This window comes from Oncorhynchus mykiss, chromosome 13, assembly GCF_057628025.1.
Source record: "Oncorhynchus mykiss isolate SJ-2025 chromosome 13, ASM5762802v1, whole genome shotgun sequence".
NCBI classification, from domain to species: domain Eukaryota; kingdom Metazoa; phylum Chordata; class Actinopteri; order Salmoniformes; family Salmonidae; genus Oncorhynchus; species Oncorhynchus mykiss.
Genome location: NC_143034.1, coordinates 46,877,831 through 46,896,135, shown reverse-complemented (window position 1 = coordinate 46,896,135; position 18,305 = coordinate 46,877,831). Strand labels below are relative to the sequence as shown.

Here is an 18,305-nt window from a genome sequence, read left to right as displayed (position 1 = left end):
CCCCAGGTGCATAAACAATGAGGATAATTACTGCAATTTCGATGAGAACCTATGGCCAAGTGCTCAAGACAGTCTTCATGCAAACTAGTGCCTGCTAAACACGATGTTTCTGTCATTTATTGAATTTGTTATATTGTGAAATATGTCTTTAATGATCACACCTTTGATCACACGTGGGATAGAAACGATGGAAATTTGATGTTCAGTCAATTTTAAGTGCAAGTGCATTGCCTAATGTGAAAACAGCGTAATGTACTGTAATTTACAGTACTGTGGCATACCTCATTCAAATAACAATTTTCAAAAATTCCTATTGGATTAACTGGTTGTTAAGATAACTAAATTGTGTTTTGATGAAGTACTCATTATATTTCACAGTAAACTTCTATTTTGGATCAAATGGCTGTGTGGTGAAAGAAGTCTCCAAACAAAATGAACGCGCAATGAAAGGTTTTGAATGTAAGACTGGTTGCGTATCAAGTGTTACCAGATTGGTGTATTGTTCTAATAGTTTATACAATTCAACACATACTTAAGAAAATAGTACCAAAATGATAAATACTGTAGTAGGGGCTGGATTGTGCTGTCACATTGACACTGGAGCAGAGAAGATGTTGACAGGGAGGACATTGCAAATAGTGACAATAGGGCTTTTTTAGGCCGGTGGCATTGGGGGGTGGGGGAGGGGGTGAGGATAGGAGAGTGTGTGCTCGCATGAGTGCGTATGTGTGCGTGTGCTTGCCTCCGTGTGCATGCATGTCGGTGTTCGTGCGTGAGTGGGGTCTCTGTGGAGGGAGGTTGCCTGTGGAGCCAAGCATGTGGATGCCCACCCACTCAGCCGCTCGCGGCCCTCGTCACTTCGCATCAATCCACAACCCCTCGATAAAAATAGGACAGCCGTCCTTAAGCTACGTGGAACTGTGGAGAGCGGCATGGGCTGACTCTGGGCCTCTCTGGCTCAGATGAGACTGAGACAGTGCCAGTCTGTTGTCATGCCAGCCACGTTGTCATGTCTCCTTCTCTCTCAAACATACACACGGTTCCATAGCGTCTCAATCTCTCTTGACCTTGTCTTCAGTTATAGCACACAAACAACCACAAGTGTAAACTCAGCAAAAAAAGAAACGTCCCTTTTTCAGGACCCTGTCAAAGATAATTCCTAAAAATCCAAATAACTTGACAGATCTTCATTGTAAAGGGTTTAAACACTGTTTCCCATGCTTGTTCAATGAACCATAAACAATTAATGAACACGCACCTGTGGAACGGTCGTTTTTAGACGGTAGGCAATTAAGGTCACAGTTATGAAAACTTAGGACACTAAAGAGGCCTTTCTACTCCCTCTGAAAAACACCACAGAAAGATGCCCAGGGTCCCTGCTCATCTGCGTGAACATGCCTTAGGCATGCTGCAAGGAGGCATGAGGACTGCAGATGTGGACAGGGCAATAAATTGCAATGTCCGTACTGTGAGACACCTAAGACAGAGCTACAGGGAGACAAGACGGACAGCTGATCGTCCTCGCAGTGGCAGACCACGTGTAACAACACCTGCACAGGATCGGTACATCTGAACATCACACCTGCGGGACAGGTACAGGATGGCAACAACAACTGCCCGGGTTACACCAGGAACGCACAATCCCTCCATCAGTGCTCAGACTGTCCGCAATAGGCTGAGAGAGGCTGGACTGAGGGCTTGTAGGCCTGTTGTAAGGCAGGTCCTCACCAGACATTACCAACGTTGCCTATGGGCACAAACCCACCGTCGCTGGACCAGACCGGACTGGCAAAAAGGGCTCTTCACTGACGAGTCGTGGTTTTGTGGATTCACGTTTATCGTCGAAGAAATGAGCATTACACCGAGGCCTGTACTCTGGAGAGGGATCGATATGGAGGTGGAGGGTCCATCATGGTCTGGGGCGGTGTGTCACAGCATCATTGGACTGAGCTTGTTGTCATTGCAGGCAATCTCAACGCTATGCGTTATAAGGAAGACATCATCCTCCCTCATGTGGTACTCTTCCTGCAGGCTCATCCTGACATGACCCTCCAGCATGACAATGCCACCAGCCATACTGCTGGTTCTGTATGTGATTTCCTGCAAAACAGGAATGTCAGTGTTCTGCCATGGCCAGCGAAGAGTCCGGATCTCAATCCTATTGAGCATGTCTGGGACCTGTTGGATCGGAGGGTGAGGGCTAGGGCCATTCCCCCCAGAAATGTCCGGGAACTTGGAGGTGCCTAGGTGGAAGAGTGAGGTAACACCTCACAGCAAGAACTGGCAAATCTGGTGCAATCCATGAGGAGGAGCTGCACTGCAGTACTCAATGTAGCTGGTGGCCACACCAGATACTGACTGTTACTTTTGATTTTGACCCCCCCAGGTGCAGCGAAATGCTTGTGTTTCTAGCTCACACTTAACCCTAATTGCTCCAAAGGTGATGTACAATGGTGACCCTGGCTGTGACCCCACTCGCTGCGGGTATCTCAGGTGATGTTGGGATATGCAAAAAACACATTTCCATTGCAGACTGTGTGTAACAGGACAAATATAAGCTCCCTTCAAATTATATATATAGCAAATGCTTTAATCCAAAGTGGCAACAGTCAATGTATTTTGGTATGTGACCCCAGTGGGAATTGACCCCACAATGCTAGTGTCACTAATGCCATGCTGTTATGAACTGAGCCACATACAGGACAGTACTCAATGCAGCTGGTGGCCACACCAGATACTACTGACTGTTACTTTTGAATTTGATCCCCTAGGAAACCCTCCTTAATGTACAGTATTTACAGCTGGGAGGCGTTACTTGTCCCAGTATCAACAGAGAACAGTACTAGTTCTCTGAACAGTACTAGTTAACTGGGAGCAGAAACTAGTGATCAGGAAACGTTGTCCAGTCAGGGATACATTTAAATGCACAACAATCTTTCAGCATATCCAGGTGATGGTCAATCATGTGAGATGGTCAAGCATGTGAGATAAGAGATTATTTTTTTGAAAATATAAACTTTTTTTAGGCTGTAAAACTGGAGAAAATATATACTTGACTAAAAAGTCAGACTATGTCCTATACTCCCACCCAGTGGTGAAAAGTAGAGAATCACATGTTTCCACGTCACCTGAGTCAGGGCGGGGGGCTCTCGATTCTCATAGAATACCATGAGACAATCTCATAAACATTTTATTATAGGGGTGTGTTAACTACGTCCGATTGATTCACGGATATAATTTAAATTTATCAATTGGTCACATAATCTCACATGAAGATGTTTAAAGAATTCTAACGTCTACGAACGAATGAATAACATTTCAAATTTATTATGTATTTGATTAATTACCCCTCCCTAAATGCAATAATGTAAATTATTAATTATTTACTGGCAATCGCTAAAACAATGTACCAGGCAGCAACCATATTCTGCTAAAGTTTTATCTAGCAGGCGATACACGCGGAGAGTTGTAGGGTGTGGATGTGGAAGACCCCGAACGGCCAAGATGGCGGCGTCCATGGCAGATGCCGGGGAGTTTGAGAAGTGGCTGGATGATCGACTAGACTCCTTAGAAGTGGACCAGGAGGTGTATGGAGCTTATATTTTAGGAATACTTCAAGAGGAGGAGAGTGACGAAGAGAAGGAGGACGCACTGCTAGGAATTCTATCTGCGTTTTTGGTAAATATAACGGGCAGACATTCCATGCTTGCTCCGCGCTAAGTTAGTCAATAGCTGGCTAACGTGCTCAATGGTTACAAGTGGGTGTTAACTACTCTAACTAATAACTGAGTGACTACAATCGATCTGTTCCCATATAACTAACTGGTAACAACGTTAGAGACATGTGCCAATCTACCATTAGCCATATTTGGAGATGGGGATTAGGCGAATCAAACCTGAAGTTATCCACACCCTTTCTATTATTAGCCGGCTAGCCCGTTGTTGAGACTTCGGTGGAACTCTCCAGACAAACAGATGGTTCATGACATACAGCAGGGTGGCCAAGCCTCGAGAGCTACTAGGTACCGACCCGTTTGCAGGATTTAGTTGTTTTCACTAATCAGCTGGTCGTCAGGTTCAGTTGAATCAAGTTTGTTAGATCAGGGTTGGAAAAAGCCTACATGCTCCAAAAATTGGCAACATCTGAGATAGAACATTTATTCTAACTGATGATTCATTGACACCGGGTCCTTCCCATTTGTTCTCAAATGAGAAGGGGGTCGCTGCAGCTCAATATGGCGTGTGGGAGTGTGGAAAGAAGTAGTGGCCCTCTTTCAGCATTGGGGAACAATGAGTGTCACATCTATGTCTATGGGCACAAGCACTGTTCATGACACAACTGTTCACCCCTCCTTGTTGAGAGAGAATATGGAAGGTTGAATGTTTGAGAAATGTCTCAACATCCACAGTCTCAACGTCAACAGTGAAGAGGCGACTCCGGGTTCCTGGCCTTATAGGCAGAGTTGTAAAGAAAAAGCCATATCTCAGACTGGCTAATAAAAATAAAAGGTTTGAGATGGGCAAAACAATGATGGCAAAAAACATTTGAGAGTGCGCTGACCCTGATGCTAGAGGGGGTACGCAGCTGGAAGTTGAATGTTTGAAGGGGTACAGGACTATAAAACGTTTGGGAACCACTGGGCTAGTTGATCTGGACATTTCTGACAAGTTATAAATAGTTCTCTAATGTATGTAATGACTGACATGTTGAGGAAAACTGATGATGCACTACCCAATTTCAAAATTGCACCTTGTACAATCTACTATTACAACTTTCAAGAGTATGTTGTACGCCAGACTGCTGACCCCTCGCGCCCCCCATAGTTTGGGAACCACTGGGTTAGACCACTTGTTCCAATTCGGCCCGGTAGCCCATTCAATCTAGCCCGGTGGGAGGTTGGAGTAAAAAAATATTTATTTACTTTGGGTTAAACACTCCTGGCCACTCTTGAATGTCTAAAACTAGAAATGATGTATAAATTACAATGGACATTTTCAAATAAATGCTATTTTTTGTATAGGCTGCTATTCTACTTGAAATAAAATCAGTGGAGGGAATGCTCATGTTAGCTACCACCGTTCACACAACCGTGATACAGCTGCCCAGTCGGAAGCACTTTAGGTCGGCAGGCTGGTCGATACAACACCTGTACACTGGTCACCGGCTCATCGACTCGTCATGCAGCCCAATCAGCAACGCAAAATGGTCTTGAGTGGCAACATCTGCCCAATTAAATGATTCACTTTCCATACACCCACTCCTTTCAACACACCCACTCATCCATACTAAAGTTGCCATATTGGGCTGCATCTAACCATACTTGTCTCAAGGTAGTGATGTTCAAATTCACTAACTAAATGCATCTCCATACTCCATACACTGTCTTCCATGCACAGGAGGATGAGAAACTTGAAGATGTCTGCAAAGAGATCATTAGTCAGTGGGCTGAGAGCTGTGCCCGGTCGGCAACCAAAAACAAGGAGGATGGTATGAACATAAATCAAAAGCTAGAAACTTAAAAGACAGAACATTGTTCTAGCTGTACTTTCAGACATGAGCTAATAGCCGGAGCAGCCGTTGTATGAATTATGTGTTGAATTTCCTCTCTCTCTCTCTGTCTTTAGCTGAGGTACTGGCCATTGCCAATCTGATAGAGAAGCAGGCACAGATTGTGGTGAAACAGAAGGAAGTATCTCAGGAGTCCAGGAAGAGGAAAGAAGCTAAAGAAGCAGTCCTGGCTCAATATGCCAATATCACCGATGATGAGGAATATCCTTGGCTCAATATATTTCAACTATTGTGTACCCCTACAGTTATGCTTTGCCCCTTGTTAAACCTATACAGCTCTAAAGGTCTTAAGTGTTTATTTCTGTAATGTATAATGCAATCACTCCCAAAATGTTCATTTTTATGTGACTGCAGTGAGGAGCACTATTTTTCAAGTTTCCTTGACATCAACACTGAAGCTGAAGAGGAGGAGCAGGCTTTCCCCCCCAGTGGTGATAAATGTATCCTGTCTACGCCTCTTATTGCTCCTCCGATAACTCCTATTGAGGAAAAATGTACTTACTCTGATATGTGGTTGTCCCACCTAGCTATCTTAAGATGAATGCACTAACTGTCTCACTCTGGATAAGGGTGTCTGCTAAGTGACTAAAATGGAATGCAAATGTATTGTTCACTGCATTAAGTAACATTTAACCAGTACTATATTTTTAAAAGACCACTTATGGCACCGTCACAGCTTCTTAACCCAGGTAATAGTACATTTTGGTCTGTATTTGTAAAGCGCCTCGGAATAAGAGTGCTGATCCCGGATCGGTGTTGCCTGTTAAATCTTGATTAAATGTATAGGGGAAACCTGATCCTAGATCAGCACTCCTACTATGATACGCTTTATGAATAGGGGCGCTGGTTTTGCTGTGAAACTCCTTTACTGGTCTCCTCAGCCCTGTTTAAGAACACCAACGTGGAGGAGGTTCTAAGCAGGAAGAAGCAGCAGAGGGACCAGGCTAAGGAAGATTCGCATAAGAAGAAAGAGACGGACAAGATGCAGCGCGAGAAGGATAAACTAGCCAGGCAGGACAGGAAGGACAAGGAGAAGAAACGCACACAGAAAGGGGAACGCAAAAGATGAGAAAAACAAATGACACTTTGGGACATTGTCACATGAAATGCTTTGTTACTGGACAAAAAAAATGAAATCAACATCTATTTTTACCTATCCCTTATTACCACCCATACGATTGTAACATGACGCTGTAACAACTTGTCTGGACATGAATTATTTTAACCAATTACCGTTTTAGTTTTCTATAGATTTCAATCATCAAGCTTTATCTAAAGCTGGGAAGCGGTCCATCTATCTACAATGTGTTCTTTCTCCTCAACTGTGATGAATAAAGTAAATCAGTGACTCTATGAAAAGCCAACTTTAATAGTCTATCTCTACTTGCTATGATCAACCTGCACAAGCGATGTTTCGGTATCATTGCTGTCCCTGCCTCCTTTTCAATATGCCTCTACTAATGGGGAGACTGCCGGAAAATTAATAGTCATTCAATAGATGTAGCATGCAAGCCTTCACTCTAAAACTGTTTGCCCCGTTTAAGTAATAATTTTCCAAGATAAATGTTTTTAAATGGCATTCAAATGTTCTGCAATTACTATAGGGGATATTGTAGTAAAAGGAATGGGAAGTGCCCTATGGGATCTTAACTCACTCAGATTGAGGAACTGCTAGTATGTGCCAATGTGTTGCAAATGCTTTTCCTCTTTGGAGACGGATTCTCTCAAGGCTCACACTCAAATCATTGTCATATTAAATACATTCAGTTTGGCACCCCGGTCTTCATGTACTGTCTATGCACTCTCTTGTATGAGAATCAGAACAATGTGGAGGTTGATACTGTATACCTCGATTATATCATATACAATGTTTGCAGAATGGCAATGGGGTTCATTTTTAACATCTTTTTTGAATAAATAAATGCCATTTTAAAGAGCTTTATTGTTTTTTGAATGAATAAAACAGAAACAATTATCGTGAAACATACAATTTCAAACAGGAACATTAAAAATCCAGGGGTTTGAACACGTTTGCCACCTGTCTTACGAGTGTGTATTATGTCATTGATAGTATGTGTTCATCAAACTTCAGTCTGATGTTTTTGAAATGAGCTGTAATGCAGCGTGATTAACATTCAGAGAACTCAATTCAAAATAAGAATAACATAAAGAGTTCATTAACATCAATGCATGAGCAGTCCAAATTCCTAACCTACTGAGAGTAGGTAGGTTACAATACACTGACTAGAGTATGTTGCATTTCAGGTAAACTGAGGAAGCACAAGGCTTCAAGTTGACGATTGATTGGTATGTTAACATGGAATATGACAGAAAATTGGTTCCCATTGCCATATCTACTCAATTTAGGAGGCAATGATCACTTATCCACAATTATTGGTTGTTAAGAAGCATATTAGAGAACTGAATGTCAAATCACATTCGAATAAATAAGTAAAAAAATCAGGAAAACATTCAAATGAATGCCATGTTTTAATAATTATAAATAGTGTCTTTAAATTATATTTGGGCTTTCCAAGATTCCCATTATTTTCGATGACCCTAATCGCAAAATGTAATTTTTGAAGATAAATTATGCCCAAGAGCAACTGTCAAACAAATTGTATTAACATTTGTGGCCACTAAGGTAAATTAAACTCATTTTCCTTGCAATGATTGCAAGAACCCTAGCTCTAAGGTAGGTGACAATACTGTTGAATGTAATACTGTACAGTTATCACCACCACGCAGATAAAAAATATCTGATCAGACTCTGCTCTCTCTCATGTTCCTAATAGAAGCTTGTTAACAGGGATTTACTGGGGCTGAAGGGATTATGGGGATTCTCAATTCAACAGCATAATAGAATTGTACTGCAATTTAAAATAAATGCACCCCCGGTTATCACATTACATTGTTCTGAACAACCTGCTTTAGGATAAATTTGAAATAAGACTGATAATCTCAGAAAATAATACATTTCCTCTACTTGCTCAAACTGAGGCTACATGCAAGAATTCCTTCTATTCTGTCTAATGCGATCAAAATTTAATCTGGCCTAATGCTCCTCACTGGTCTTGCTCTCAGCAACATCTATAGCATGAACGTGAGTGTCACGTGAACCATAGGGTGGCTCAGTGGCATCAGAACTGGATAAGTGTTCTTCCTGGGCTGGTCTCCTCAGAGGTGCTCTGCTCATCCAGCTTGTCCGTGTTGGACTTGGGTAGGGTCATCTGTAGGGCACACCACAGGGCAGTGCGGGACTTCCTTGTGGTCAAAGACAGATCCCTCAGTGCTGTAGCAAGTAGCAGTATATCTAGCAGGAATACAGGCAAAAAAATAAGACAGCAGTTGTGTAAAGTAATTCAGTAAAAATACTTTAAAGTACTACTTAAGTAGTTTTTTGGGGTATCTGTACATTACTATTTATATTTTTGACAACTTCTACTTTTACTTCACTACATTCCTAAAAAAAGTGTACTTTTTACTCCATACATTTTCCCTGACACCCAAAAGTACTTGTTACATTTTGAATGCTTAGCAGGACAGGAAAATTGTCTAATTCACACAGAAAACATCCCTGGTCATCCCTACTGCCTCTGATCTGGAGGACTCACTAAACACATGCTTTGTTCCTAAATGATGTCTGAGTGTTGGAGCATGCCCCTGGCTATCTATTTAAATATAAGGAATTTGAAAGGATTTATACTTTTACTTTTGATACTTAAGTATATTTGAGCAATTACATTTACTTTTGATTCTTAAGTATATTTAAAACCCAATAGTTTTATACTTTTACTCAAGTAGGATTTTACTGGGTGACTTTCACTTTTACTTGAGTCATTTTCTATTAAGGTATCTTTACTTTTACTCAAGTATGACAATTGAGTACTTTTTCAACCACTGGTTTTTAGGCCTCATCATCAGAGCTGACAAATGCTGCTCATCCATAACACGGAAAGGCAAATGTAGAAGATAAGCTCTGTTATTTGCTCTTTCAAGGAAATAAAATATAAAAGGCTCTACAGAATAAAAAAATGGCAGCCATATTTCCAGAACAAATCTAAAACAACATTGGAAGACAAGCACAGACAAATGCTTGGGGATTCAGTTGTTCAGAACTAGCTGTGGCTCATTAATGACTTAGTGTTGAGTTACCTCTGTCCTCTCTGAAATGTGCGCTGGCCTGTCTCTGACGGTTTGAAGTGTTGACAAATTCCTCATTGCGTCTGGCCTGGGTAATGTAAATAGCCTCGAGGTGTCTGTCCAGCGCTGAACAAATATTGGCATGGAGGGGGAAGCTACGCAGAAGCTCCATTTTACCCAGAAGGCTCACCACCTATGATATAAGAGGAAAATCAATTCCATCAATATTTCTTCCAATGTATTTTGAAACACTTGCAGAACTTGATGGGTGTTCATCTAGCCTACAGCAACTGGTATTCATGTATTGGTCTTAATCAACTCTTTTATCAACACTCATGCCAACTTTCATGGAATTAGCCATCATCTAATCCTAAAATTCCAAAGTGGACATTTAACCCCTAGAGTCGATTCACGCACCGTGCGTCAATCTAAGTAACATAATTTAAAGAAAAATCCCCATTAAAATCTGTCAGTTTAACCTAGAGATACAGTATCTGCATTGGATGAGTCTCTATCCACCACATCTGCCAATGTCGCACTTCCACATCTGCGTTTGGGCTAGAAACTAATGCTGCCCCAAGTGTCATGGGACTCGTCTGTAGGTAACTGGTAGTGTTTTTAAAAAGTTGATGGAAATATGAAGGTAGTTTTGTGCCTACCCAAAAAAGGGGTTGAATATGTGTAAAAAAAATATAGATATTTCCTGAGCTTTCTTGTATCTCCTAGATATAGGACAAACACTTAAAAACCTTGTTTCTTATGATTTATTTTTGACTGTCTTTTTTGCCAATTACAGTGCATTCGGGAAGTATTCAGACCCCTTAACTTTTTCCACATTTTGTTACGCCTTATTCTAAAATGGATTAAATCGCTTTTTTTCCCCTTATCAATCTACACAATACTCCATAGTGATAAAGCATGAAATGGATTTTAGAAATGTTTACAAATTAAAAAAAAAAAAAAGTTTAAATATAACATTTACATAAGTATTCAAACCCTTTACTCAGTCCTTGTTGAAGCACCTTTGGCAGTGATTACAGCCGTGTGTCTTCTTGGGTATGACTCTACAAGCTTGGCACACTTGTATTTGGGGAGTTCTCTGCAGATCCACTCAAGCTCTGTCAGTTTGGATGGGGAGTGTTGCTGCACAACTATTTTCAGGTCTCTCCAGAGATGTTCGATCGGGTTCAAGTCTGGGCTCTGGCTGTGCCACTCAAGGACATTCAGAGACTTCTCCCGAAGCCACTCCTGTGTTGTCTTGGCTGTGTGCTTAGGGTCATTGTCCTGTTGGAAGGTGAACCTTCGCCCCAGTCTGAGGTCCTGAGCACTCTGGAGCAAGTTTTCATCAAGGATCTCTCTATTTTGGTACCCTTCCCCAGATCTGTGCCTCGACACAAGGGTCTGAATACTTATGTAAATAAAGTATTCAACTTTTTTTTTTTTTTATACATTTTCAAACATTTCCAAAAACCTGTTTCCTCTTTGTCATTATGGGTTATTGTGTATAGATTGATAAGGGACATTTTTCCCCAATCAATTTTAATAAGCCTGTAACGTAACAAAATGTGGAAAAAGTCAATGGATCTGAATACTTTCCGAATGACCTGTATGAATGTGTTATTCAATGTGTTTCTATAGTAGTAAAGACCAAATTAAATACTTTATCAAATCTTTCACACTATATATTTTGATACATAAAGGGGTACTAACATTCTAAATCAAATAGCTAAATGATCCTTCTTAGAACAATTCCATTTGTCAGCTTAGAATCCCCCCCCAGCTTAGACTTATCAGAATGAATATTTCTCACCGTGGCTTGTTCTCGGATCTGGTCCACGATGAGACGGTCCACTCTGGAAGGGTTAGGTGGGATTTTGGGGAGGGCACTGCTGGTCACCACAGAAATCCGTTTTCCAGGATAACTCATGGTAAGGACATCTTCTGTCTAAAACACATCATATAAAAAAACACTTAACTCCAACCAGTCGAACTATACATTTTAATCCTAGTTCGGGAGACATTCTTACCAAGTATTGTAATGCGGCATAATCAGATAAATAATAAGGATTTCAAGATGATCACAAGAAACAAAAAACATTCCCACTAAATGAACCACTCATTTTTATTGCTCACCTTCTTCCTCTCCTTCTCCAGGACTCTACACTGCTCATAGCACTCCTCCAGGTGGAAGTGGAGCTGGATCATGGGTCCTCCCCGGTTCCTTATTATCCTCGGGGAGCAGAGGCCTCCCATCATCCCTGGGTAGGGGTTCTCTCCGCTGGAGACCATCATGTCATTGAGGTAAGGGTTGAAAGCTGCAAAATCCCCGTCTGGCAGCAGGTCACACAGGTCCATGGGGGGGATGGAACCGCCGTAGGGGAAGGAGGATCTGGAGTTGAAGCTGGCAGAGTTCAGAGACATGTGGCAGGAGTTCTGTCTGGGGTCATTCACAGCCTGACACATGCAAGGCAGAAAGGCTGGGTTCTTTCCTGCGTTGACGGTGTCGTTTCCTCCACCGAATCTCTGAGAGCCATACATGCTGCCGAGTAGGTCGAGGTAAGGGTTCTGCAGGAGCCCCTGCTTTTTGTCCCCGTCTCCTGTCATGTGAGTGCTGGTCTGGGGCCTTGTCTTCCCATCCAAGCGCTGAGTGGAGGAACAGCCATCAGCCACCAGTCCAGCCATGTGCATCCTGCTCTTGTCCAGCTGCATCTCAAAGTCACTGTCGCTGGCTCCCCTCCTCAGCCCGCCCATGCCCATCCCGACCTGGTTCTGTCCTTCCCTGCTGCTGTGGAGGTTGGGCCCATCCCCCTGACTGTAGTCCTGGATGCACGGTGGTGGTCCTCTCTGCATCTGGTGGGAGTGCTGAGGTACAAACTCAGGCACAGAGTGGGACAGCATCTTGGACGGCCGAGAGGATAAACAGTTTCCCCTTGGCTGCTGATGCTGCTGCTTGAGTTTGTTCTGCAACTGGTTCTGCTGGCTATAATGGTTAGAGTACTGGTTCAGACTCAGGCCCGTAGAGAGGGGGTTGCTTCCTTTCTGGACAGCCATCTTGTTTTGGTGAGAAATTGTAGGATTAAAAGACGCTGAGAATGATTTTGGTTGTTGGAAATACTCAACGTGTTGTGGACCAAATCCAGATAAGTCTTTGGAATCAAAGTCACTCTGTAGCAGCTCTTTGCTCTTCATTCCTCCATCAGTCTCCCTCTGCATGGCTCCATACTCCCCTCCTAGTTCCTTCATAAACTGCATGGCTTGAGTGCTTTGCCCAGGCATCCTGGTGTTGGAGAAGTTCCTCTGTTCGGCCATGATGTTGTCATACTGCATCTGCACACTCTGCCGTTTCTGGGGCTCCCTACCACATGCGTTGTCCTGCTCACCCACCATCAGGGCCTGGATGTTGCTGGCCAGCTTGTTGACCTCTTGCATGGTGTACTGCTTGGTCCTTCTGGGCTTGGCGCTGATCTGGCCTGGGAACTCTCCATAGTAGTGGTCAAAGCACTGGCTGTTTATCTTGCTCTGGGGGCAGAAGGAGGGTGCAAAGGCATCCATGTGGTCAGAAAGAGCGTTCCCAGACCCACAGAACCCTCCAACCTTCTCAGCTGTGTTGTACTTGTGTTTACTCGGCCTTGTGTTTGAACGGTAGGCGTTCCCCACGTTGGGCAGTGGTAGCCCCGGCGGCTTCGGCAGGTCTTGGGTCTGTAGAGAGTATCTAGTGTCCATATCTCCATTGCAGGAAGAGAGGAGCCACTGCTGGTCACTGGTATCAAAGCCGTTGAAACGCTGGTAGAACTCTTCGGAACCTTGGTTCATTGGCTGCCCTTGTGCTTTACTGAAAGACTCAGGGTAAACATGGTTCGGCAGAAAGTTGGACTGCACTTTGGACTCTGACTGGAAGTACTGCTGGCAATCGTCGCTCATTGACTTGGGAGACCAGACAGATTTCAGTTGGGATAATGTCCTAAAAGGAGAGTTGAGAAGTTAAATACAGTTTTTTAAACACAATTGAAAGTCTCAAAGTCATTACTGGCAAACGTTGCGGTTTCCATTTCCAATTCCCATGAATTTGCCTCCCAATACAATGAAATGAGCTCATATCACTGAAGACAAACAATACCCTCCTAATGAATAACTTACTCTTCAGTATAGTAACTGTCCATTTGATCAGCCTCCTCCAAGATATTTGACACCAGCCCATAGAGATCAGCTTCACTTCCACAGTCATTTCCATCTGGGAGATTCCTCGGAGATTTAAAACATAAGCATTTCAAAAGACGTGAAAGAGAAGACCATTTACATGTCAAATGGAGTGGGACATACAGTATAAAGTCCAGTGGTTATTAGAAGTTCAACTGAATTTCAAATGGACGGTGTGTTCATGAACACCTTGTGTCTTCAAATCACCTCTACGATTTCAGTACAATTAATTAGAATAAACAAAAATGCAACGTGCAACAATTTCAAAGATTTTACTGAGCTACAGTTCATATAAGGAAATCAGTCCACTTAAATACATTCCTTAGGCCCTAATCTATGGATTTCACATGACTGGGAATACAGATATGCATCTGTTGGTCACAGATACTGTACCATAAAAAAAGTAGGGTAGTGGATCAGAAAACCAGGCTGTATCTGGTGTGACCACCATTTGCCTCATGCAGTGCGACACATCTTCTTCACATAGAGTTGATCAGGCTGTTGATTGTGACCTGGGGAATGTTGTGACCTGTGGAATGTTACTCTTCAATGGATCCAGAGAATCCCAAACATGCTCAATGGGTGACATGTCTGGTGAGTATGCAGGCCATGGAAGAACTGGGACATTTTCAACTTCCTGGAATTGTGTACAGATCCTTGCAATATGGGGCCGTGCATTATCACGCTGAAACCTGAGGTGATGGCGTCGAATGAATGGCACAAAAAAGGATTTTGTCACGGTATCTCTTTGCATTCAAATTGCCATTGATAAAATACAATTGTGTTTGTTGTCTGTAGCTTATGCCTGCCCATACCATAACCCAGTGTTGTAAAGTCCTTAAGTAAAAATACTTTAAAGTACTACTTAAGTCATTTTTTGGGGTATCTGTACTTTAATGTTAATATTTTTGACTACTTTTACTTTTACTTCAATACATTTCTAAAGAAATTGTTGTACTTTTAACTTTCCCTGACACCCAAAAGTACTTACATTTTGAATGCTTAGCAGGACAGAACATGGTCAAATTCACACACTTATCAAGAGGACATCCCTGGTCATCTCTACTACCTCTGATCTGGCGGACTCACTAAACACAAATACTTTGTTTGTAAATGATGTCAGAGTGTTGGAGTGCGCTCCTGGCTATCTGTAAATAAATAAAAAACATGACAATTGTGCCTACTGGTTTGCTTAATATAAGTAATTAGAAAAGATTCATACTTCTACTTTTGATACTTAAATACATTTACTTTTGATACTTAAGTATACTTACAACCAAATACTTTTAGACTTTTACTCAAGTAGTATTTTACTGGGTGACTTTCAATTTTACTTGAGTCATTTTCTATTAAGGTATCTTTACTTTTACTGAAGTATGACAATTGGGTACTTTTTCCACCACTGCCATAACCCCATCGCCACCATGGGGCACTCTGTTCACAACATTGACATCAGCAAACCGCTCGCCCACACAACGCCATACCCGTGGTCTGCGGTTGTGAGGCCAGTTGGAGTTACTGCCAAATTCTCTAAAACGACAGAGTATGGTACAGAAATTAACATTAAATTATCTGGCAACAGCTCGGGTGGACATTCCTGCAGTCAGCACACTAATTGCATGCTCCCTCAAAACTTGAGACACCTGTGCCATTGTGTTTCTCCTGGCAAAGGAGAAATGCTCACTAAAAGGGATATAAACAAATTTGAGGCCGAAATTTGAGAGACATAAGCTTTTTGTGCATATGGACAATTTCTAGGGTCTTTTATTTCAGCTGATGAAACATGGAACCAACACTTTACATGTTGCGTTTATATTTTTGTTCAGTATAAATTAAGACTTGGTCTTCCTTTTCCCAATACATTCTTCAGACTGTCAATGATAAATACTGGTATGACAAAACACAGTATGGACCAGGTCAGTATACAATTCTGAGAGTTGCATTAGAAATAGTTAGTTTAGTTACCTGCTTTTAACATTGTTCTGGGTGCAATTAATGAGTTGGTATGGATCATCCTGTGCAGACCAGGGTGTGTAGGACATGGTAGGTTCTTCTGACAGTGAGAAATTGGGTAATGGGATGTAAGGCTGCAATAGCCTTTCGATGTCCGCAGTTCCACAGGTCTGCGAGACAATAAAAAAGGAAATTCATGAACCCTAGTGAAAAGAGAGATAGCATTCTGATTCCGTTTTGCCTACAATAGACAATTCATACCTAAGACTTACAAAACACTAGCTACTTATTATAAACCATTAATAAACACACCACTTTAATTATTTATCATCTATAGCGTACATTGTAATGAACTGCTAACAAGAAAAGTAAAAAAACACTTCTTTTGAATGTCTCACCTGATGCTTATTTGAGGAAAAGAATGAGTCTGAACCTGATGATGCACTCTGGAATCGATCAAACGCCATTCTCACTCCTCTTGAACTTGCACTTATTCTATTATTCACTGCATTATTAAACTAAACATTACAAAGATATTCATACAAACATTCAACAGAACAATACAGTTTCATTGACTAGCTATCTTGATTATTAGATATACAACTAGCAGGGTAATAACATATATTTTTGCACATGGCTACCTCGGCCCAAGTCAAATTATTATTATTATTATTATTAGTTAAATGTACGTTAACTAGCAACAGTAGCGAACGTTAACTAGCTAAGTTAGTTACAAAGATAGAAAGAAGGATGCTCAGCAGGTGTCTAGCTAGCTAAGCTAGCTAAACCCGAAACACCCAAAACAAACAACTTTTATGAGTTCAATCGACAACCTATTCTGAATGACACAGTAATAACAGACAGTTTCACTTTTGTCCTAAATTAGCGTTTGTGTCCCTTGTCTCCCTCAGTCACACAGTTTATGTCTAACTTAACTAAATGTAGCTAGTCAACTGGGCTAGCTAAGCTAGCTTACCTCCATAAATTCACTTGTAAACAACGTTTCATGTAGGAAATTTCCCCAGGTGAAATGTTCACGATTTAAAAATCTAACTTTTCAACAACAAAAAATATGTATTAAATCAAACGGACTTTAAACAATGACAGGGGAAATCACTAGTACACTGCGGCTAGCTACAGAAGTACTGATCTCGAGCTTGCCAGTTTCTCTTCTCGCTTTTGTAAAGTAGCGTCACGAGCAAGACCTTCAGCGGACATCTCACTCAAGACCTTCAGCGGACATCTCACTCAAGACATTCAGCGGACATCTCACTCAAGACCTTCAGCGGACATCTCACTCAAGACCTTCAGCGGACATCTCACTCAAGACCTTCAGCGGACACCTCACTCAAGATTCTTCACAACAACCCCCCGCGAATAACATGCTCTTATTTTATCAATGAGCTTTTTCACCCAATGGGTTCCAATAGGGATTGTACACATAAAGGGCATAGCAACCAATAATTTTCATAAAATTAAAATATGGGGGAATCCTATTTTACTATCAATGAGGGACTATATCATGAGGCTTTTTCATGCATAGTGAAGGATTTTTGTTAAACATGTATTGCTCTTCTTGAATCATTTTCGTGGAACTTTTTTAAAAATAAGTAAACGTGTTACATCATAGTAAAGTATACAATCCTGTGTTACATTAAATACTAATAACTAAGTCATAGCAAAAATAGTGCTTAGTCATGTCCAGCGCCTCAATTTATTCAACCAAATATGAATAAACTTCCCTTGTACAAGTCGTTGGAGACTGGATGAAATACCACAGAGTCCCATCACAGCAGCAAGATTTGTGACCTGTTGCCAGGAACAAACACCATTGTAAATACAACCCATATTTATGCTTATTTATGTTCCCTTTTGTACTTTAACCATTTCTACATCGTTACAACATAATATGACATCTGTAATGTCTTTATTCTTTTGGAACTTCTGTGAGTGGAATGTTTACTGTTCATATTTATTGTTTATTTCACTTTTGTATATTATCTACCTCACTTGCTTTGGCATGTTTCCCATGCCATTAAAGCCTCTTGAATTGAATTGACTGGACATCTTTGGTTACAATTGTTGCAAATGCATTGTCCTACAATACCCACAAGATGTCGCTATGTCTATAGTTTTTTTTGCATTGGCCAGATAGATAGATAGATAGATAGATAGATAGATAGATAGATAGATAGATAGATAGATAGATAGATAGATAGATAGATAGATAGATAGATAGATAGATAGATAGATAGATAGATAGATAGATAGATAGATAGATAGATAGATAGATAGATAGATAGATAGATAGATAGATATGCCACAAGAAAAGGGCAACCAGTGAAGAACAAACACCATTGTAAATACAACCCATATTTGTGCTTATTTATTTTCCCTTGTGTTCTTTAACCATTTGTACATTGTTACATATATGTATATATAT

At 41.3% G+C, this 18,305-nt stretch overlaps 2 protein-coding genes across 2 annotated transcripts; one reads left to right on the top strand and one right to left on the bottom strand.

Moving 5' to 3' along the window:
* The first annotated feature begins 3,103 nt into the window (after window positions 1-3,103).
* On the top strand, window positions 3,104-7,505 carry LOC110486270 (coiled-coil domain-containing protein 43). The gene is made up of 5 exons (XM_021557729.3): window positions 3,104-3,678; window positions 5,398-5,488; window positions 5,626-5,770; window positions 5,963-6,009; window positions 6,451-7,505. The coding sequence occupies exons 1-5, from the start codon at window positions 3,505-3,507 to the stop codon at window positions 6,636-6,638; spliced, it is 645 nt and encodes a 214-aa protein (XP_021413404.1). The 5' UTR covers window positions 3,104-3,504; the 3' UTR covers window positions 6,639-7,505.
* LOC110485168 (meiosis-specific coiled-coil domain-containing protein MEIOC) lies at window positions 7,493-16,844 on the bottom strand. The gene is made up of 8 exons (XM_021556233.3): window positions 16,839-16,844; window positions 16,261-16,380; window positions 15,875-16,032; window positions 13,850-13,954; window positions 11,846-13,673; window positions 11,523-11,657; window positions 9,725-9,905; window positions 7,493-8,882 (listed from the first exon to the last, which is right to left on the bottom strand). Exons 1-8 carry the CDS (start codon window positions 16,842-16,844, stop codon window positions 8,710-8,712), a joined length of 2,706 nt encoding a protein of 901 aa, XP_021411908.3. The 3' UTR covers window positions 7,493-8,709.
* Window positions 16,845-18,305: the final 1,461 nt, after the last annotated feature.

Coding starts and splice junctions, on each gene's coding strand:
- LOC110486270 (XM_021557729.3), top strand. CDS start 3,505: ATGGCGGCGTCCATGGCAGATGCCGGGGAGTTTGAGAAGTGGCTGGAT. Junction 3,679..5,397: donor GAATTCTATCTGCGTTTTTG/GTAAATATAACG, acceptor TTCCATGCACAG/GAGGATGAGAAACTTGAAGA. Junction 5,489..5,625: donor AACCAAAAACAAGGAGGATG/GTATGAACATAA, acceptor CTCTGTCTTTAG/CTGAGGTACTGGCCATTGCC.
- LOC110485168 (XM_021556233.3), bottom strand. Junction 13,674..13,849: donor GACAGTTACTATACTGAAGA/GTAAGTTATTCA, acceptor CTCTCCTTTTAG/GACATTATCCCAACTGAAAT. Junction 9,906..11,522: donor AGATCCGAGAACAAGCCACG/GTGAGAAATATT, acceptor CTTATATCATAG/GTGGTGAGCCTTCTGGGTAA.